The sequence below is a fragment of the Rattus norvegicus genome, chromosome 6, assembly GCF_021556685.1.
Source record: "Rattus norvegicus strain SHRSP/BbbUtx chromosome 6, alternate assembly SHRSP_T2T, whole genome shotgun sequence".
Classification (NCBI taxonomy): Eukaryota; Metazoa; Chordata; class Mammalia; order Rodentia; family Muridae; genus Rattus; species Rattus norvegicus.
In genome coordinates this window covers 108,798,997-108,822,103 of record NC_141539.1, presented here as the reverse complement: position 1 = coordinate 108,822,103, position 23,107 = coordinate 108,798,997, and the positions used below count along the sequence as shown (strand labels likewise).

General features: G+C 46.0%; 1 protein-coding gene across 21 annotated transcripts in view; it reads right to left on the bottom strand.

The window, feature by feature from the left end:
- Rgs6 (regulator of G-protein signaling 6) overlaps window positions 1-23,107 on the bottom strand; it is a 536,804-nt gene that overhangs the window by 65,136 nt on the left and 448,561 nt on the right. For all 21 annotated transcript variants that reach the window (XR_015622117.1, XR_015622119.1, XR_015622118.1 and 18 more), the window contains 4 exon segments: window positions 20,975-21,056; window positions 19,501-19,575; window positions 17,453-17,551; window positions 16,412-16,473 (listed from right to left, as the gene is read on the bottom strand). Coding sequence is in view for 17 of the 21 variants with exons in the window: in XM_087554419.1 (XP_087410545.1) it covers window positions 16,412-16,473; window positions 17,453-17,551; window positions 19,501-19,575; window positions 20,975-21,056 (318 nt within the window). In the remaining 4 variants the exon portion in view is untranslated.

The following is a 23,107-nucleotide window of genomic DNA, read 5'->3' as shown; positions in this document are numbered from 1 at the left end:
TCCCCTTGTTGTTTGGATTCCTCATACTAAGTACAATATGAAACACATTTTAAAAGACTCCTGTAAAGTTTATTTCTTTGTTGTTTTAATACCCATAATCCACCACTTTTCTTGTTCAACAAGACAAATTTTAATTAACAAACAAACAACCTGGACTATAAGTCCAGTTTTTCTTTCAGTGTTTCATCTCCTTGTTGGACTGTCTTTTGACTTGTCAAGTTAATGATTTTAAATCATAGGTAGACACACTCTTAAGAGTCTTATCATAGCACCAAGTTTCTCATATACCAATGAAATGTCTATTCATATATCAAAGGTCACTAATCTTCCAATGTATTATGTTTCTTCTGTTGGTTGAGTTATTTTTGGTTGTCCAAGTCCCTTCCTTCTGTTTGAATATGTAAATGATATCCCTTCAGTCTGGGTCTTTCCCTGAGGATCTGGAAAAACTATAGACATCCATTTGTACTGAAGAGTCAAGTACAGAAACCTGCTAGGTGTGAGTGTGTGTGTGTGTGTGTGTGTGTGTGTGTGTGTGTGTGTGTGTGTACAGAGTTTGTAAACTGATGAGCATCCTGGGCAGGTCACAGGCCACCTGCTTGTTTTTTAATTAAAGCTCAGAACTACAGAGCTAGAGTCTTTCCTCTGAGGACATTTATTTTTCTCTAAGCATCTGTCCGCAAGCCATTTCTGCAAGGTTCACATGGTAAATGGTTGAGGCCTTATGAGCCAGATAGTGTTTATCTCAGCACTTCTACAGTTTACAATGAGGAGTGGAGAGTACCACCTCTCTCCTCCTCAGAAACCCCCTAGTTCAGTAAATAGAAGATCCATTTATCTGGATAAATGGCGTTTCCACCATTATAATGCAGGTATGGGGCAGCCTATACCTAGAAGCCCTACACAGTAGATACAACATCTACCATCTCTTTTGTCTTCATTTGGCTCCAGTGATGCTGACTATACCTGAGTTCTGAGGTTATGTGTCTCACTGCCTCCAGAGAGTAGGGGGACTGGTTTCCAGGGGCACACGTGATCTAAGAGCAGAAGTCTCTAGAGGCAGAATGAGCTCGTTTGGATGCTATCAGCTATGCTTCACTCTTGCCTTCCATGGTCCTCTTGGATCACATGACTCCAGAGGTGAGCTGGCTCACTTTCTAACCACGCTTGTGTGCCAACCTGTAGAATACAATGCTCTTCCTTCCGACCCCAGCCACTTACACTCTGATCAAATTCTGAAATATTATAAGCTATCAAAGGTACACAATTCTAGGAACCACTTGAGTACAAACCTAACACTTGAGAAAATGAGGCAGAAGATTGTGAGTTGGAGGCTAGCCTGGGCTATTTAGAGAGCCTCTACAACAAAACTAACCAACCATACACACAAAAAGCATAAGGAATAACATCTATACTCAATGCCCAATTGAAAAGCTCAGATATTTACAAATACAGAAACGAAGGCCTGTGGGTTTTCTTGGGAAAATGGGTTGAACCCACTAATCTGACAATTTGTTAAGCTTGAGTTTAAGATGGATGGATGAAGGATCCACCAATTCCTGGGCACTGGGTAGGTGTTAGACTCTATTCAAGCACTGTTAAAATCATGGTCAGTGTTAATCAGACACTTTTTAAGCTGCTATTTTAGGCATACGCTAAGGCGGGTCAACTTGGCTTCCTAATTAGTAGCTGTAGACTCGCCCTTGCTACCCTGAGCAAAGGACTGCATATAACAACTAGCTGGACTTCTCTTTGACACCTGCAGCCTCCGGTTTGGGATAATTATGAAAATATCACAGCTGACCGCCCTGGATCTTAAAGGCACAGCCCCAGTCAGGGCTGCTTGAAATTGTTTGTGCCAGACTTTTTGTTATCAGAACAGTCCATGAACTCTAGATGACCCTACAACCATTTCTGCTTTGGCCAAAGGAAGAGCACTTCTCATGGTCGAAGGACTAATTACTGTGATGGGTGCTAAGAGGTAAAGTCTCTTGTCCCGAAACACAAGCCTCAATGATTATGAATAGTACTAAGAGGCAAGATTCTGATTGGCCCAAACAAATGACTGTGATTGGTTCACACCAGGGCCAGTAAACAGCTCTATAAACAGTGTGTGCAGGCTTATTAGTAAGTAGGCTGGGAGGTACTCTTCTGTGCTACCTTCTCTGCTGTTGCAGCATTTGGCCCGATTCAAAGAATTTTCCACAGAAATGGCGGCACCAGGAAAGAAACAGCAGAAAGTGTTGGTGATGGCAATCGGCTGCATAGCTGAAGGGAGGTAGTGGCCTTGGCATGATTGCTCTACAGCTGGGAAAGAAGTGGCCTTGGACGGTGCCCAGCACTGGTGATCCCCACTGCCTAGCAGCCCTTCCTGACTGAATGTCCATGTCTGAATGGTCTCAACAGTGGCAGACACTGGCTTCCTGAGTGGCAACCATTCGGATTCCTAAAAGATGTCTCCCAAGGAGGCAGACATCCTGAGTCATCTCAGCAGCATGCTGGCATCTGAGATCCAAGATCTGAGACCATCCAGGAAGAAGAGAGAAGCAGGCCGAGAAGAGAGCCGAGAGGTGACTAAAGGATAAACAACCTGTAGGCCCTATTTACTACAAGAGTTCCAGAGAACTGACCAGTTTTCAGGACCATGGGTCTCAGTGCCCTGGTTGAATGCAGTGACATTGGATGCTATCAAGAGCCAAGAGTTCCAATGCATAAAGCTTGTGCGGGGCTTCGAATAATCACAGGGCTAAGGCTCCTTACCTAAGAGCCTAACGAGGACTCTGACACTGGAGTATGCCTCCTTACTGCTTCCTGATGCCAAGCCCTGAGGGAAACAAAAGTTGCCAGAGACCAGCATTTGAAGGGTGTCTGTGAAAGTTAATATCATCAACTTGATAGGCTCTAGAAGACATAGAAGACAGAACTCTGGGTGTCCCTGTGAGGTGTTATTTAGATTAGGTTTAGTCTCTAGACTGTTTGCGAGGAGTTATTTTGGTTAGAGTAATTAAAGTGAGAGGCACCATTCTCTAGGCTGGGGTCCTGGACTGCATGAAGTGGGTGGCACCATTCTCTAGGCTGGAGTCCTGGACTGCATGAAGTGGGCGGCACCATTCTCTAGGCTGGGGTCCTGGACTGCATGAAGTGGGCGGCACCATTCTCTAGGCTGGAGTCCTGGACTGCATAAACGGAGAAAGCTAGCTGAGCTGCAGCAGTCCTGCCTACTTCCTGATTGGGAGTGCAATGTGATCCACTGCCTCAAGCTCCTGCCACCAGAACTGCCCTGGCCCGATGGGCTGTACTCTCCAACTCTGAGCCCAAAGAAGCTTCTCCTCACTTTGGTTGCTTTTGTCAGGCTATCTTATCACAGCAATAGGAAAAGTAATTCCCTTGACTACCTATAATTTCTGTCCAAGTAGAACAAAAAAAATCTTCTACTATCTGATTAGTGAAAAGTTCATATTATTTTTATTCATTTAGTGACATGTTTGGGGGGGTGAGAAGAAAAAGAATATTATATATAATTATATGTTATATATAAATTAATTTATACTAGTTTTATTCACTTAGTGGCTTTGGAGGGAATAAAAAAGAATGGTTTATTATATATAATTATATTTACATAAAGTTTACTATACTTTATTTAGTCATCTTCTTTGTATTAGACACAGGGTTTTAATATAGTTTTAGTATGGTATAGTTTATTGCTTGTATATAGGTTTTTTTCTTTTTTATCTTGCAGCAGTGTGGACCTTAAATGTCTCCTAAAAATTCCTGTGTTGAAGCCCTCATCCCCAGTGCAACAGGGTTCAGAAGCAGAACCCTGAGAGGTGAACAAATCACAGGTTCTGGCCTCATGACTGGATTGTCTTTCCACAGATCCATAATTTAACAGGCCACAGTGGGGCGTGGAAATAGCTTGTTTCACTTGAGGGAGTAGGTCATTGGGTTGTGACCCCAAAGGGTGTATTTCTTTTAGCTTTTTTTCTCCTCACTTCCTATCTTTGCTTCTGGGCTACTATGAGGTACATAGTTTTGCTCCACCATGCTGTTCTGCCTTACCACAGGCTAAAAGACAACACAGCCAATAGGTGCAAACTGAAGTTGTGAACTGAACCTTTCCTCTTTTAACTTGGTTTCCTCGAGTAATTTGTCACAGCAACAGAATGCTGGCTTACACACATCTTCTTCAGTATTTATTTGGAAAATCATATCTGCGAGTAGAATAATTTGGCCCAAAGATATACACATTTTCATAATTACTTCTCCACACTAGAAATTTTCTTTTTTCCTAAGCAGAGCTGCTGTGGGTCGGCAGTTTCCTCTACTACAGTAAGATCACAACCACCGTCTCTATCACCAAACTACAAAGGGCAAAACAGGGTCAACTGTTAATGCTAAGAATGTAAAGGTTTTAGCCAGAGGCACCATTGCGACATGAAATGTGGTCCACAAGCAGCAACGCAGGTGCCCCCTACAAGCTGTCATGATTCTTAGCTTCTGGGCTCTACCAAGCCCATCCTCACGTTAATAAGGTTCCCAGGCGACTCCTACGCGCATGAAAGTTTTTAAAAATCTGATCAATTTTCCAAAGAGCACAGGCTATGCAGTGTTTTCCTTACTAAGTCATAATGAAGGGGGGACTGGGGAGATGGCTCAGTGGGGAAAGTGCTTGCTGTGTGAATACGAGGACCTGAATTTAGATTCCCAGTTCTAGGTAAAAAGATGGGCGTAATGTCCCGTGCCTGTAATCCCGGTATTAAGATGGAGACAGGATGATGCCTGGGTTCCACTGGCCAGCCAGCCTTGATGGATTGGCCAGCTCTAGGTCCAGTGAGTAATCCTGTTTCACAAAACAAGGTAGAGAATGATATTGACTTTTGGCCTTCACATGTCCCCACATACAACACATAATCACCCGGGAAGAGAATCTCACTGAGAGGCCGGCTGAATCGGACTGGCCTGTGGGCATGTCTGGGGGTTGGGGGAGGACCGTCTTGATAACACTGATTGAGGCAGGATGCTCCACCCCACTGTGGCAGCACCATTCCCTGGGTTTGGGTCCTGAATGGTATTAAAGTGAGTGGAGTAGTGGGCGTGCATCCTCCACACTCTTGACTACGGGCCGACCAGCTGCTTCAAGTTTCTAGCTTGGATTGCCGTCATGATGGAAATGATGGACTGTAACCTGCAACCGTAGGTTGAGCAAACCAGTTCTTTCTTAAAGTTACCGTCGTCAGAGTGTTTGATCACAATGGCAGGAAGGAAACTAGGATGCACGTACATGAACCTGCACATGCACGCACGCGCACGCACTCACTCACGCACACACACCCACGCACGCGCGCATGCGCCATAATGAAAGAAGCTGCTAATGCCCGTTTTAAAGGTGGCTGTCGATTTCCTGCCACCCCAGAGCCTCCTTGCCCTCCTAAGTACAGACCATCCACCAGCAGGGCAGAAGAAGCAGTGGCTCACATTGGAAGACTTTTGTTTCAGTTCTTGGTTGGGAGATTTGTTTGATCTTTATCAGGTTCATACTACTGTACACAGTGGCTTTGTTGAATACTCAAGACCACTGTGCTAAAGAAAAATTTTTGAAAAAAAAAAAACCCAGGAAACTATTTCGAAAGAATCTTGAACATCTTCTGCAGATACAGATACATGTCTGAAGCCACCGTGCACAGTGGAGGCTCATGGTCGCCAGTCCTGTGAGTCTCCTTTGAGGTTTGCATCCTGACCGGTAGGAACTCATCTGAAAGAACTTTATAGAGCAGCAAGAATAAAGTCCAGGGAAAGTGAGCTCAGGAAGGACCCCTGTGGGACAGGAGCAGGATGCTCGACAGCCCACAACAGTAGCCACTCCATTGTCACTGGGAGAATTTTACTCACCCTGAAAGAAATGACAATGATGTCACAAATGACCACAGACTTAGTAGCTTTAAATAGCGTGAGTGTGTACTCAGCTCTGGAGGCTAGAAGTCTGCAATCAAGGGCTCACCAGGACTTCGTTCCCTCCCAAGAGTCCAGAGGGGAATCATTCTTGCTTACTGAAGCTTCTAGTGGCTCCAGGCAGCCCAGTCCTCACTTGCATTACTGCAGTCTCGGTCTCTTCTCTAGTGGCCGTCTCCTGTGTCTGCAACTTGACCTCTCTTCTCGTTTCACCCTATCTCTTCTCTCTGTCTTTTACTTTCCCTTCTCCCCACCCCTCCCCTCTCCTCTCCTTCATTCCCCTCCCCTCTCTTCTCTTTGTTTCCTAGTATGAATGGCTATCATTGGACTTAAGGTTCTTCTGGAAAATACATCTCAGGGTCTTAAAAATATGTATACATATTTAATATACATTACTTGAAAATTTCACACATGTGTACAATGTATTTTGCTCAAACACACTCCTATCCCACCACCCCCGTCCAATTCCTTCCATTTCTCCATCTCATTCTACACCACCAAGTTCATGTCCTTTTTCTTCGTAACCAACAGAGCCCACTTGGTGATGCCAGTATGTGCCTGTGTACAGGGCCATCCACCAGGGCATGGGCAACCCACCAAGGCCACTTAGTCACATCTGCAAGGATGCTTCCCCCATGTGGGGCCACACTTGCAGGTCCCACAGGACAAGACCTGGCCATATCTGTTGTGTGTGTGTGTGGCGGGGATAAAACTATTCAACCCCCTAGCAAGGAAAATGTAAACAGTAAGGGGGTTCTAAAGGACAAAACTGGATCACCTGACTGCTTAGACAAGTTGTCACCAACAAACGTAAATTCTGCTCAAGGGGTGAGGATGACAGGCCCTACTAAGGTATTCCTGAGTATCCGAGGGATGAGGAGATACTGGGAGCCTCTCTGATCCTGGAATACTTGGATATCCATTGTGGTATTAGAATCCGGATGAAGCAAACAGTTCATGGGGCTTCCTTCTATCCTTCAGTCAAGGCCTCTCTGTCCTTCCACCCTGGTCAATACAAGGACGTACGTCTTCCTTAGTTGGCTTTGTATCTCAAAGAAAAGATACCTGTTTAACAGCTCAAGGCAAAAAAGTGAGACCTCCTTATCTAGCTAAATTACAAATTAGGGGATATTTTTTAAAAGCTAGAGTGCTCTGGGAGTGGGGTGGGGGGCACTTATTCTTGGGGGCTAGAGTTTCCAAGGTGAGGATACAGGAAGAATACATGGGGTTGACCATCTATATGGGATAAGATCATAACGGAGAGATTGAAAGGCGCAGGATTTGCTTCTAGGACCCAATGCCAGTTTCTAGTTGTAAAAAGTGGTACAAGGTGAGGCAGAGGCACTGGCCAGGAGGACAGTGAATAAACTGAGCTGTGTTGAGCCTTGGAATGGGTCTCTTGGAAACTTATGGGAAGATGATAAGGAGCCTAGGCGGTGAGAAGGTCTCCAAAATGGGTGAGTAGGTCTAAACCATGCCTTACATCCTGCTGGGCTCTGCTCAGCTGAAGAGTGCATCCTGACCAAGCACTGTCATGGTTCTGCTTGCAAGCCTTGCTCCTGGCCACTGTTGATTTATCCAGGGCCACCTACCTACCCTGGGTGGGACCAGTGTGCTCTCTCTCTGAAAGTGCAGAGAATGGAGCTTGTCACATCTTCCAACACATGTCTCTAATAAGAGACCCTGAGGCTTCACAGAAGGGAGACAGAGCCAGTAGTGCCTGGGAACTCTGAGGTGCTAAAGGGCCTGGCCCTTCCTGAGCATGGCTGCCAGTCCCACGCCCAACTCTGAAACGTCTCTTTGCATTCTGGGAGGCAATATAGTCTCATTTCGGCTGAGCCTGAGTACACACTGGGGTTGCTTTGCTTTGAAACCAAACAAATATCCTTGGGATGGGGATGAAGGTGATGGGCATATGAAGACCAAGTTCAATAAAGCAGCCATTTTCAGCATTGACTGGGTAGGCTTTCGCCATCCCAGAGCATGTGCTTCCTGGTGGTGTACAAATCACAAAATGAATGGACTCTGCCTAGGAGGTCCAAGACAAAGAAAATGCCAGGCAGGCAATGAAGGAGGCAGCCAAGGCTGATATTTGTGTTTAAAGTCAATACTAACGACCACAGAAAGACTTGGGGACTGGTGTCAAAAGCAAAGAGAAATACAACCAGAGGGATATAAAGGGCTATATAAGCTGCCCAGTGCAGTTTCATGGAAGCAGTGATGGTTCATAGGTGCATGGATGTGACAGGCACAAAAGCAGAATCAGAGGAATTAGGAAAGAGAAAGTAAATATAAGAAGTCCGGCAGAAGTCCGCTAGGAACAACGCCTGTTATTTAGCGCTTTAGACACTCTTGGCCCCTTACCCATGACTCCTAATGAGTGACTTGTCTTCTTATTTCCAAATGGCAAACTCTCACATCATTAGAGGAGGTTAGCCTACTGAACTTGGGCGGAGATGCTGCCTGCGATTGCTAGAGGTCTTCAACTGGAGACATGGAGCTGGCTGTTTTGCCTGTGTATCTGCCTCATCTTCCTGAACAGGTGCTCCCAGGGCGGACTCTCTATAGCTAGTGTGTCCTTCGGTGCGGTATCCATCACCTGCTGAAGTTATCAGGTCCCACTGCATCACCACAGGATGAACCAGCACAGAGCTGGCAGTAAAGACATCTTCTTGCCTTTTTTTGTTTGTCAAGACAGCGCCCCATGAATCACAGGCTGGTCTTGAACTTGCTCTGTTGCTGAGGATGACCATGAACCTCTGGGCTTCCTGCCTTTATCTCCTGGGTGCCATGGTTACAGGGGTGTAACCTGGTCTATGAGATGCAGGGGATTGAACCCAGAGCTTCATCTATGCCAGGCAAGCATTCTACAACTGAGCTTCATCATGGCTATCCCTGCAAAGTCAGGTTCTAACTACACTCACCTTTCAAGAGGATGAAGAAGCTATTGATTGAGGTTGTAATTAGGGTCATCTTGATATATTTGGAGAAGAAGGACGTAATGAAAGGAACTTCAGAAAATGCCTAGTCTACCGGCTTGTAAAAGCTTGGGGGCAAGTTTTAGTTTCCATTCTCTCTTCCTTAACAGAAAGACTCATGATTTCCTCCTGAGTTATGGGGTATGACATAGAAAACTGTAGTATATAGGCCAGAGAAAGAACATGTGCTGTCTACCACAGTGAAGCAATACATAGGAGGGAATCTCTAGCTTAGTCCCTAGCCCAGCGCATGTGATTTTGGCAGAGATGTTGAAAAGGCACAGGCATTTGTAATTGCTACAGAAAAAGGTACTGCGGGTATGGCCAGCAGCTGTGAGCAGGATTACAGCAGAGAAAGCCAGGAGTGGAATCTGAAATGCTGTGTCCAGGTGTCTTCTGTCCCCACTTCAGGGATACTCTAAAATGTGGTAAGTCATTCATAAAGTCAGAGCCTCTGAGAGAACAGGAAACCCAAAAGTGCCAGGGAGTATGGAGGGGTCGTGCTTGCTTCTTTTTGGGGTGTGTGTGTGCAGTTTCTAAACAGTGGTGCTTGGAAGGCAAGTGGGACAGGAAGGACCTGAAGGGGGAGGAGACAGGGTGCAGAGCCCCTGTACAGGTTGAGAGGAAGGAGGTGGGGAAAGGTGGGTGGGTGGGGGTAAGAGAATGCCCTTACTGCAGGTTACCCAAAGACGCTGTACTCAGGAGGAAAACCTGGGCACAGTGAAGGTGAATTTAACCCCTCTGAAGGGAGACTGTGTTTCTGGCAGCTTCGCCTGACTCCTTTTGTTCTATGGGTTACAGATTCCAGTTTTTGGTCTGGATAGGATGGATGGCCTTGGCTACCTGGTGACTTCTATGCCATTCCTTTCCTACTGACTAAGATGGGCTGGGAGGTGAAAGGACCCCACCGTTTCCCAAAGCACACTAAAGCAGAGTCGTATTGGCCTCCTTCACTCCCTCCCCTGAATTTATCACCAGACATTAAGTTCACAGACTTCTATTACCCTAGCAGATTTTTAATAGAGCCTTGGGGTATCCGGTTCCTTGCTGTCTTGTCGCATTTCATTAATTACATTTCATGATCACCGAGGGTCAGGAGGCAGAGGAGGAACCAGCATCCAATTTTAGGGAGCAGCAGCAATCTCAGAGATGGGCAAGCAAGATGATGTTTAAAAAAAAATCAATCCAGCAGTCAGCTGTGACACACTAAGGACTCCCAGTAATGGAGTGAGGGTGGGCAAGTACAGTGGCAGGCATGAAAATGAGACAACTTGATCTTTCTGTGCTGTGTTGGGACCTGAGGCGGAACCTTGGGGACTGTGGTATCTCACAGCATTGCTAAGCTTGGGAAGACGTCTCCGGGTGCGGTGGGAGGAGGTCAGAGATGCCAGGCAATTGGAAGTTGAGATGTATAGCGTTCTGTATAAAGTCGTATAAAGCTGCTGCTAGTGATGGGGGGCTTGGGCGGGTGGATTAAAATAGACGAGTCTGGGACTCTTTGGAAGAGGAGGAAGACCTCATTTCTTTGGCAACTTCATCTATCTGGAGAAGTCACCAGATAGATGACTTTGTTATGGCTTGGTTCTTAAATGTTCTCCAAAGCTATGTATGAAAGGTGTGGTCAGCATCCTGTGTGGGGCACTAGGACCTTTGAGAGGTAGACCCTAGTAGAAGAATGAAGGTCTCTGGGATTGTGCCCTTGAAGAATTAGGACCTAACCTCTCCTCTCCTCTCCTCCCGTCTCTTCTTCCCTCCCATTCACAGCTACCAGCTCTGTTCCACTATGCCCTTACTGCTTGGCAATCTACCTTGCCACAGGACCAAAATGATGGAGTCGAATGAGCATGGGTTGAAACTTCTGAGCTATGAGCTCAAATATAATCTCCTCCCTCTATTTTGATTCTTTTTTGGTATTTGGTCACAGTCACAGGCAGACGACTAACACAAAGGTCTCTTCAGGGTCTCTTGGTGAAACACACTCCATGCCTAAAGTTTATTGTAATTAAGAAAACCATGGCTCGTGGGAAAGAGCTTTTACATTGCCTTTAGGACAGTGGTTCTTAATCTCCTAATGCTGCCAGTCTTTAATATAGTTCCTCATGGGGTGGTGACCCCCGACAATTATTTCATTGATACTTCCTGGCTGTAAATTTGCTACTGTTATGAACCATAAAGTGAATATCTGATATACAGGATATCTGATATGTGACCCCCATGGGGGTCATGACCCACAGGTTGAGAACCACTGCTTTGGGATTCGGGCTCTTGTGATTTCACTGTCTGCTATGATGGGTTGATTTTAAAAACAGGCTGTAAGACCCCAGCCTTTTAATCTAATCAGGGCCTGTGACGTGGGCTTTGCTTGGGTCCACTTTGTTCTTGTACTCTCATTTCTGTGTGAGTGATATCAAACTTGCCTGCCTGAGGATGAGAGCTCATTTAAAAGAGTGCAACTGTCCTTGTCGAGGCTGTCCTGCATGATCGGAAGCCACATACACAAGACAGACAACCAGGATCAGCAGAGCTTCCTACCTAGTCTACAACGTGCAGCTTAGCCCATGCAGCCAGTTGGTCAATAGACACCTGAGAAAGGGCAAACACTCTTCTACATAGTGTTGTTCCAGACACTCCAGTTACCCATGATAAGCCACAGCCTGGAAATACTAAGTGGAAAATCCCAGAAACAAATAATTCATATGCTGGCCTGAACAGTGTGATTAAAATCTCTGCCCAAGACATGAGTTTTGCCCAGTGTTTCCATGTTGTATATACTAACTCCCTACTAGTCACTTAATTCCCACGTGTGCTATTGGACTCACTGTTGTGGAACTGTGGTGCTGGTGTTCAGCTAACCCTTGTTTTACTGATGCTGCCTCAAGTTGCACTGAGTGGCACTGCAGGTGATCCACAGGTACCCAAGAAAATCAGTAAAGCAGTTCTTTACCTGTTCCTTTACATGAGCACTCGAGAGTTCCAAAAGAGGTTACATTTACACTGCTGTTATACACGGCTATGATTCTCCTATTCTATTATTCATTATTATTAATTAATAATGTCATTATTAATTAATTTTAATGCCTGGGTTTGTAGACATAAGAGAAAATAGTGAATTTGGTGGTCTTTGGCCATCCCTGGGCAGAGAATGGATCTGCTGTGAGCAGGAAAAGGAAGCTATCGTCGTGTTATGCCTCTGAATATGGAAGTTCTTTGTAAGTCACAGCTGATTGATAAACCTTGTCTGTCACAGCTTGGGAAGAAATGCTGCATGTTTACAGAGGGTATTATCTGCGGTGCACGCACTTGATCCCAGCACCTGGGAGGCAGAGGCTGGTGGATCTGAGTTGGAGGCCTGCACTAGAGAGTGAGTTCCGGGATAGCCGGGTTTACACAGAGAATCCCTGTCTCGAAACAAACAAACAAACAAACAAACAACCAAAGAAATACCAAAACCAAAACAAAGAAACAAACAAAGAAAAGAAAAGAAGAAAGAGAACCAGCATGTAAGATTTTGCACCAGAGACTCAGAGAACACAGTGCTCTACGGCCATTTTGTGTAGGAAGCTGTGTGTGCTGTCTCCTAAGATCAGGAACTTTATTTAAAGGAGTTTAGAAGCAAACTGTAAGAACACTGGCTCAAGTTATCCAGCAAAATGAACTGGAAGGCAGTGTTCTTTCTTTAGGAAGGCAAGTTTGCGAGCCACACTTAAGGAAGATTTTCACTTAAAATAGTTAAGACAGAAATGCAAAGTAGTGAGTGTTATTTATCTGGAAAGTTAATTTGTATACACAGTGATCCTTATTTTGCAGTCAAGAATGGGGTTCCACATTTAGGCAGTGAAAGAAGCAGCCTAGGAAGCATGCAGATGCCGATGTGTCAGGGGCATTTAAACTGTTAGGGACAGCGCACAGAATATTTGAAACCGTAATGAACTGAGGAGATCTAAAGAGCCTCCACACAGGATACCTCCCTCCAGGAAGATGAGAGGCCAGTGTGTGTAGAAGTTAGAAAAGGGGGAACTGCACAGGCTAAGGGCTTCGGTGCTGGCCTTGGGCAGTCTGCAGGGCTGTCGGAATAGGAGTCAGAGAGAGGAGGGAGAGAGGCTGGCTGGGAAGACTTGCATTAACACAAAACTGTCATCTTCAAGGTCAGTCTCCCTCCTCCTTGGAGCACCACACACTCAGTTCCTTCCATCTCATACACCTGAATTTTGCTCCTGTCAGAAGGACTGTTAATCACCACTTTGGAAAATTACTTGTCCTTCCTGCTTGCTATGGAGGGGCCCGAGTGCCAAGGACTGGAGCCAAGCCTCAAGCATGTGCTCACTTATTAACCCTGTGGGCTCACCCGAAATACCACATCCTCTTTTAAAGAAGAAAAGCAGAGAGAGAGAGAGAGACGGAGCAACTTGTTTCATTGAGAACATGGGAAATGGCAGAGGCAGGATTCAAACCTCCCTAGCAGATCTCTAGACACACCCGCTGCCAGTTTTAACCCTGCCCAATTCTTGCTTTTTTCAGAATTGGCCACCGGTATCACCGGCAACAGCTTCTCAGCTCTTGGGTTCTTAGGCAACTAAGTGGGGGGAAAAAAAGGCAGGGACCTTTCCTCAGGGGCACACAATTCTAATTAACACTTATCACCTGGAGCAGGCCCAGGGAAACCAGATCCCAGGCATGGGACTGTGTGGCTCACCCAGGAGAGCTCAGCTTTCGCCTCTGGCCAGCTGCCAGTGCCACCTCCCTGGCCCCTCCTGGCAGAGCATAGCATCTGACAGGCTAAGGCCCGGGCCGTTTTATCTCCAGCAAACACCCGGCTGTTCTGGCCCCCTGCTCTCTGGGAGTTTGCTTGTGGCTCTAATGAAAACCCCCACATCGAATTGAAGAGTTGTCAGTTATTGCTGTCGGGAATAAAATCCAGCCTCTGCTGGGGTTGGACTCCTGGAAGTCTCTGGCTGGGGACTTGTGGTTGGAATAACCCCCTGTGTGAGCACCTCTCCAGTGTAATTAGATGTACCAGCTGGGGCTCCTCCCAGACAGCCCGTAAACAAACAAACAATGGGCCCTGCCAGACTCCCTGCTTTTGCTTCAGACCCTCCTGGGACGTATCACCTACCACATTCTGACTGCTATCTCACAATGACTGGTTTAGGTTTCTCCAGTTACCCACAAAGATAAGACAAAGCTGAAACTCAGAGCCTCTCTGAAGTGAGTTCTCAGGCCTGTGTAGCTAAAATAGCATTACCAGAGTACTGGATACCAGATTAGTCCACTTGAAACTCAAAAGTACAGCTTGCTTGAGTCTCCCCAGGAATCACTGAGTCCATGCCCAGGACTGGGGTTTGGGGTTTGGGAATCCCTATTGCTTAGTCCTCCATCTGGCCTCAGAACATTGACCCTGGACATGTGGACCTGGTAAAAGACGCTCTGTGTACACTCTCTCCTGTGAGCCCTTCCAAGCCAGATATGACCATGCAGAGACTGCGCATGCCAGGTCAGCCGTTTCTGTGCCTTGCCTCACAAACAGAGGCTTGGTGTTCTCACAGCCGTGGCACAGGGAAACTGAGACAACCTCAGCAGCTTTGCTCTTGGCCACTCTTTGGGGTGGGAGGCAAAGGTACCCTCAGTTTGGAATGAAAAGATACCCTCAGAGCCTAGGAGTCCCACCCACATTTTGACAGTGAGGATGAGAAGCAGTCTGTAGCCTGCAGCTGGCAATACCCAGGGCTTTAAAATAATTTCTATCTGTGTGATGGGAGCTTCAGCCATTGGCACTGTGAGAGGCATTTGCATTATAGAATGCGGGAACACCGCAGTTCACAATGGGGGCAATTTTGCTGCTGTCCCTTTGCAGGTTGGTAATGCTCTGAGACATTGCTGGCTGTCACAATGGTGAGATGACACTACTGTCCTCTAGTGGATAGAGGTTAGGAGTGCTGTATAACATTCTTATGCATAGGATAGGACCTTAGAAATGCAACAAGCCATCGGCTGGCCCAGAATGTCAGTAGCTACATTTATCATTAAAAGTACAAACGGGGAGAGAGAGATGCCTCAGCTATGAAGAAAACATACTGCTTTTGGTAGTGGACCCCCGCTAGGCTTCTTGTACCCACACTGGGCAGTTAACAACCACCTGAAATTCCAGCCCCAGGGCGTCCAATGTTCTCTTCTAGCTCCTGTAGGCAGCTGCACTCCGTGTATTTTTCCACATATATATTCATGACTAAAAGAACTAAGTCTTTATGACTGGGCCTAGAGGTAATTCCAGTTCCTCAGGAAGCTGAGCCAGGAGGATTCCAAGTCCAAGGCTTGCTTGAATTACAGAGGGAGTTCAAAGACATCCCAGGCAACTTAGTGAAATTCCCTTCTCAAAATAGAAAGGAAACTGAGGTCTTGGGAATACAGCTTAGTAGTAGTACATCACATGCCCGCGGTTTGTGAGGTTCAAGTCCCAGTACCAGAACAATAACAAATATACAAGAGGGAGTGTGCATAGATACACATGCAGGACATATATACAATAGACATAAAAAATGCCACAAGCTACGAGCGTCTTTAGTGTCCTGAGCAATAATCAGCAGAGCACAAATCCAGGCTTTGGACCTGGGGTTGGAGTTTTCTAAGTTCCCATTTGTCCAGAGAGAAGATGTGGCTTACTCCAGGGATCTGCAGAGAAAGCCTTGCGGGCAGGTCCCAGTACCCTGTGTGCTCTAAACCTAAAGGACTTGTTTTCCCTCATAGGCAGTGAATAGCCTGACTCACACCCTGGATTCCTTCAGAAATTGGACACTACTTTTACGGCGGCATATGGATGAATAAGTATTAAGTTCTGGCTGCCTGATTAGATTTATTTCATACAGAATCCCCAGGTGGTCTCTTTACTTAAATGTTAAAAAAAAAAACCAGATCATTTAGTTGATAAAATTGAGTCTCCCACAAGGTGACAGAGTGGAATCAGCTACCAGTGCAGAATATAGCCCAGGGGCTGCTGGGAAAGCCAGATGTTTGCTTTACAGCTGATGCGATGCAGTTCAGCAGTTGTTGGTATGTGGAGGAGGGACACCTCTCAAGGATCTAGTCCCCTCCTGTTTATGTGGCCAGCCTCAAAGGGCACGCACAATTTCATTCCCCCATAAAGTCGATCTGGGCGTTTTTATAGCTGAAAAGGGAGTGATTCCATTTGATTCAACCAAAGGACTGAGGGCAAAGGTGAATGATGGAGCTTGCCAGAGGTGTTCTTCCCCGATCAACAAGGTCCTATGGCGGAAGCTTACAGAAGAGAGTGTGTTTTACTTGGGCGTGGGGTGGGGGTAGGCCTTGTTAGCTACACTCACACAGGGCCTGGGGATTATACACATCAGATTGAAGGAGTGAGTATGGGCTGCCTCCTGAAGCTGAACACACTTGGCTAACTAGAACCCTGTAACATTTCTCCTTTATAAAATATGCACATGGTAATAATATTGGGAGGGAGGGCAGCCTACCTTTCAGCCACTTTGGACATTTTCAAACAATGTCTGTCAATCTGTGCGTTCAAAAACGTTATCTGGTGGGGAAGAGAGAACATGGGTGCTGAGGCCAGAGTAGAGCTTGATTCGCTTTCATCCCGTGCCCCCAAATCCTGCAATCACACCAAGGTCTAAACAGCTCCATAGACAACACTCTTACCTTGTAGCTGAATCTCCGGAAACCAGTTTGCCCTTTCAGGAAACCCTGCCATACTTGGATTCTAAAACAGTTTAGCATCTCCATTTCACCTGTTCATAATATCATTTAATTTTTACTTTCTCCCAAAATTATTCATTCAAAAGATGAAACATAGTCCAAAACCTAGGCCTACAAGAATATATTTTGTACTAAACCCCAGTAATGGTTCCTCTGCCTCGTCTCCATGTATATATCACACCCATGTATGGGTCATATTTAACTAGAATCAACCAGTAGCTATTTTGCGTCTGTCTGTTTCTTTCTTCCCACCTAGTCATATGCTTGTCAGAAAAAAAGGCATCTAAAGTTACTCCTTTGCCCAGCACATCAGAAGCCAGCAAGGCATAATAAAGAGTAGACTTCAGAAGGGAGTGACAACCTTAGCCACTCTCTGTTAACCTGGCAAGTTATGAGCAGAAAATGACACCGCGATGATTTTGGATTGGGGCTCTCTTTATTCTAATGTCCTCCCTTTGAGTCTTAGCAATATAGAGGTAGTGGAGCTCAGATAGAATGCTAACAGTCCTGAACTGGTGCATTCTGGGAGTGCATTCTAATGTTAACCCCTCCAGGATGGGAAGTTTACCCCTCCTCCCCCAGCTCTCACAGCACGAAGTGGGAAACTGTGACCTCAAACGCCAGCTCACCACTGGGATACCTCAGTCACACCCCTTTCAGTAACTGCTGGAGATCCAGGGTGGACAGTTTCTCATACTTTTTTAAAAGTGTCACACATGGCACACACAGGTGGAAGTCACCCAGTGGCTGGACTCTGCTGTCTGTGGATCATGCTGTGAGCATTGTACTTATGCACTCACCTGTTTTCGGATGTCGTCTTTTGTAGTTTTCCTGATTGGCTGGCTTGGTATGTGCACCGGACTCTGTGACTGGGACTCGTCTGTCACACCATATACTGACTAGAAGACGAAGCAAAATTATGAATCGCGTACCCTCAGTGTGGTGGGTGCCTCAGGAACCGGCCCTTCATTGCATTCTCTTTGCTACCTCTATGGCACCCAGCCAAATGACTTGACTCTGTATGGCTTTCTCCCATGGTAGACTTCTTGAGGAACCACATCCTCTTTGGGTTACAACAGCGAGGAAATGCTTCATTTCCTCAAGCTAAAATGGTTTCCATGTGTAGCACTGCTTCTCTAAATACAATCCAGAGGCCAGCTAACTTCGAAGAATCAGTTGGGGGTCTTTGGCCAAGAGGTGCATTGCTGAGTCCTGCCCCAGGCTGACTGAAACCGAATTCTCATTGGTGGGTCTGGGGGTCTACTTTAAACCCCAGGTGATTTGGAGTCAACACGGAGCTTAAGAATAACAGCTGAAAGGTGGGTTCAAAAGTTTCCTATGGGTCTCCTGCTGACCAGTGGATGATATGTTACTCTGGTACAGGGTCGAGATGGCAGGCTCATGCTCCTTTAAAATTAAGTAGTTTTCTGGCCTCTGTTTCCACACAACTCTACAGCCATGGCTGCTTTTCAAGTAGTGTGTGGTATTATGAAGAGGGAAAGACACGGCCCTGAAGGACATGTCATGCGTATCTGAAATCTACACAATTATAAAGACTCCGATGACATGCACGTAGCTGCATAAAACTCTGGGATCTTAGAATTAGGGCCATTAAAGACTTAATAAGTCCAGCTAAGACTAGGTTTGAAATACAGTATTGTTATTTATTCGGTGATCAAATAACACAAATAACCTCAAGAAGTGCATACCTGGGGTTTCAGTCTCTGTCTCTCCCTGTCCCTGTCTCTCTCTTTGTCTATCTGTCTATCTTTCTGTGACACACACACACACATACACACACACACACACACACACACACACCCCACATGCACACCATTCAGTCTAAATATCTGAAATTTTCCCAAATCCCAAATCTCACAAGAGGAAAACTCCATACTTCATTTCATAGAATAGGCTCTGATTAAAGCACAAACCACTGAAAATAATACATAACATTACCTTTGGACTACACATAAGGTGGCTATACAATGAGTGAGTTTTGTACTCAGACTTGGGCCCTTCCCCTAACACAGCTTGAGAGGCCTCTGCAAGCATTCCAACCACCGAAACACTCCTGACCGGAAGTGCTCTGAATTCGTACTCGGTCATCACGTGAGTTGGCAACATTTGAGAATGTGCCGCTAACCTCCTGGAATTAGTGGTCCAGAGCACAGCCACATTCTTCTGTGGCCTGGTCTGTGAGGAGGGTGAACTGATGGATAGAGGTAGTCTGAGTATGGTATCCATGGTGATGCTGTGGCCACTGCCCATTTTAGTCCAGTGAAATACAACACTGGAATCCTGGGGTCACTGAAAGTAGGGCGAGATGGTGATATGGATCTTGGCAATTCTGCTCTATTTAAACAGTCCCACTTGCTTCTAAGTACTGGGCTCTTTGTACCTGCAAGCTCTCCTGTATTTTTCCCCAATGGTTTCTTTTCTTCACTGCAACATCCCCAGAGGCGCCTTCTATTTACTCTTTATCTCAGAGGATCCTGCCTACATAAAGCCCCTGGGATATCCCACTCTGTCTCGGCTATACCTCCAGGGGCTCCTGAACTTTCCCATTTTTCCTAATACAGCACAGTGGCCCCATGCCCGTGGTTTGTTTTCATTCCCTTCAAAAATATAGGATCCCCCAAACCTGTAAGTGACCCTCAGCAGTTTGCACAGTACCTAGAACATACCAGCCACCCAACGAGTTATTTCTAGAATTTGTGAATAAAAATTATTTTAAAAGACATAGTGTGGCAGAATTATAAGCAGAAAAAAAGATCACTGTGAACACCCACCAGAAACAGAGGGCTATTCCCCACCAGGAAGTTGTAATTCAATTCAACTAGCGAACCTTTTTAACCTTTTGTGGATTCTTCAAACGCCGACATTTTCTGATATCCATTTCCGTTGTGTTCACACAGCCTGGCTGAGAAGAAAAAGGAAATAGTATAAATTACTGAGTGACAATTATACTTCAAATTGAATCCACGTAGTGCTGTCGGACCTAATGCTTCCCTTTGCAGATAACCTTCATCTTGTCTCCTTGCTGTAATGCTCTTTCTGGAGTTCTCGCTGTAACCTTATAGTCAGGACACCTTGTTGGGGCTCTAATAGGCCTCCCTGGCATCAAGTCTATATTTCAAGTGACCACAGGGCTTTGGGCATAGCCTTTGCCATGTCTCATCTCTAACCACCTGGAAAAAAAAAGCCCCCTGTGTGGACAGGGAGGGGCTTTGTGTCCCTGTTACCATTTAGGAAGGTTACAGTAGTTTGTTCATTTTTCAATTCCATTTCCTGAGGGCAATCGAGATTTTGTTTTAATAATGTGAAATCAGAGACACAGTCAAGCTCCATTGTCTTCTGACTCGTGAATTCATCTACTTGTGAAATTTTCTTTGTAATGTGCAAATCAACGTTCTCAGAGCATAATGACCATCTGCAGACACGGGCAGAAGAACAATCATTTTGAGTCACCCCACATAACCAGGCCCAGATGAGGCTGAACAGGGTAAGGCTCTGCCTTCCTAGTCCACGCTGGACAGCAGCCTCTACAGGGCTTATCTGGTTCCAGGCTTTCTACATTTCTGTGTTCCTCTTGGTGACTTGTCCGTATTCAGTAGCCTTCAGGCAGGGTGTCAAAGAATTATATAGTGTTCTAAGGGTCCAGGGGGGCTCTGCTGTGCCACAGGATAAAACAGAATGGCTGTGACCTTGCCTGAACTGAGTTCTGTCAGCGGTGGGCTTACCACAGTGAGTCAACATTATAATATGAGCAGTGGTGTCTTCACACAGGAACATGCGCGCGCGCACACACACACACACACACACACACACACACACACACACACACACACAAGACAAAGCTACATATTGACCAAAATATGTAGGCAATGTAGGCAGCTTCTGGAAGGGAGTTAACTCATGCAGAAGCAATGCCTTGATCTTCACTAATATAGAGTTTGCAAAGACCTTATAGACCATGACTACTGTAGGACTTAACAGGAAATGGTAAGAACGTCTTAAGATTCTTAATGATGGCAGAAATGGACATTGCTAATTTGAAGGATTGGAGATTTTGGAGAATTCAACGCTCAGCTCTTGCCACCCCCATTGTTCCCCATTCCTGGTCCTACATTTTCACCAGAGCACATTACCCCCAGGAGATCTTCAGAGAGAATACAAACAGAGGGAAAGACCAATCTCACAAAACTTAGCAACTCTCCCAAGGAAGAGTCACCTGGTCACCAGAGACCGTGGTTTTCTTGGGTAAAAGAAAAGAATAAGGTAGGCGGGTCTGATTCAGGGACCAAGCAGAACTTCCTCACCACTGGCCTGTGGACATCCCAGAAGGCCCGTTCTTGGCTATCCAAGATTTTCCTTTCCGTCTTATCTTTCTTCCGGTCAATCCTGAAAGAGTAAAGAGAGGAAGGGAAAGGTTGTTCGTGCTGTTTTCTCTTCTGCCCTCTCAGCTCTCCTGCTCCTAGGCGCTAAGATGCTAAGACTGTTGCGACCTGCATGGCCCCTCAGAAACTCCACACTCCGAAAGAGCTTGTTATCGTCTGGACTACAGATTAGCATGTGTGAGCACTGACCGTGATCCACTGACAGGGAGAATGAGCAGAGTTGCCCATGCGAGGTATTAAGATCTAGGTTACTAATCTCTGAATTCTCTACCAGTCTGTCCCTGCATGTGTGACTCGGTAAGACAGATACAGCCACCTGGCTGCCAATTCTCCTTCCCACACATGGAAGCTAAAACAGCAGTCAAAACATCTGTAAAACGTTTTAAACATCACTTAAAACATCTGGATCTCTAAAGACAGTGTAGCGGGCCCTAGCCTGGGACAAGACCCTAAAGACAAATGTCACCGGCCTCAGTTGGAGAAAGCAAAAACTGCGGAAGGGAAATTATGGATGGTGAAGACAGATACTGTATGTTCGGATCAAGAGTCCCCCCACCCGCTCACGCCCTCCAAGCATGTACCGCTCCACATCATCTGAGGAAAATGCAACTCAGATTAATTGTCGTGTGAATTGTGGTTCTCAGCTCTCTTGGGAGCCCTTTAGTTTACTGGACTGAAATAAACCCATAATCACCCTGTGATTTTTTTTTTTTTTGTGGTAATTGCTGTGTACTTAAATGGCCCACAATTATTATGCAATCACGGAGTTAATCAGAAAAGTTAATGGAGAAAAACCATATCTGTAGGAAGTGACAGTTTCCACCTCCTTTATAACGTGGTGCTAGTTGATTCTGGAAGAGCTAACCCATGCTTCTCTTTGCTTCTCAGGGACTTGTGACCATGCAGACCCAAAAGCTACCTCAGTCCATCCAAACTGGAGCCTCCTCCCGCCAGCTCTCCCTGACTCACAACTTTTACTTCCCAGGTGGTTTTACCCAGTCACTCAGCACCTAGAACCTGGTCTCTGTCTTGCCTTGGGGACGTCTGGGAACTCTGAGTTGGGGACAAAGAACCAACAGGTGGCTGGCATCATGGGTAGGGGAAAGGTGGAGATAACTGAGGGAGGGTGACAGCGATGAAGGCACACAGACTGCTTGGCCAGGCGACTTCAGTCCATTTCCAATGGTGGCCACTGGTGACCTGTCCTCACTCACACAACTCCTGAACTTGACCCTCAGCATTGAGTGGGGCCACTCACAAAGCATGAAAGTACGTCTCTGAAGCTGTCTGTTGCTTGTTCACCTACAAGGGATTCTCAGAGAAAAGATCCTGCATCTCCCAGCTCAGTCTCCTCCTCACTCCTCCTGTATCTTCCTTTGACTATCGGCATGGTTGGCTAAGCAGATATCATCACTGTGAGAAAAAGGGAGACCTTGGTCATAGCAATTCCATGTCCTAGAACTCCATGGACTTGGGTGACAACCCTGTTTGTGAGCTGGGGGAATATTCATTCCTCATGACTCATGACTCACGTTTCCTTGTGGAAGAGGGACTCTCCATTCTACTTCCATGAGTGAAGGTAGGGAGAAAACCTGTTCTCTCTTTGCTCCTTCCCTCTTGTGTCCTTTGTGGAAGATTGGAAGGGAGGATGTAAGAAAGCTCACACTGACCCTTCTGGGTTAGCCTGAGCTCAGAATATCTGTTCTCAGCTATCTGTAAGTTAAGCTTACAGGGGTCAGCCTCTTTCCTGGCAGAGGGGTCCTGTAGACACCCACCTCTGCCCAGGAAAGACAGAGCTCCTCATGCCTCACAACATGGCTTCAGCAAGTGAACCCAGAAGCCTAAATTTTATTCATTATTTTTCCATCAGTTTTAAGATTTGCTTCTATATAGCTTTTAGCTTCTATAAAGCTTTGGTACAGCTTTTAGCTCTGGAAGATGGCGAGAGCTATCCTGCCTGTTGTTCTGAGTTTGAGCACCTGGTCCCGGCTATTGGAGTTGTTTGGGGGAGAATACAAAGTCCTTAAGAGCTGGGGTCTGGGTAATGGTAGAGGG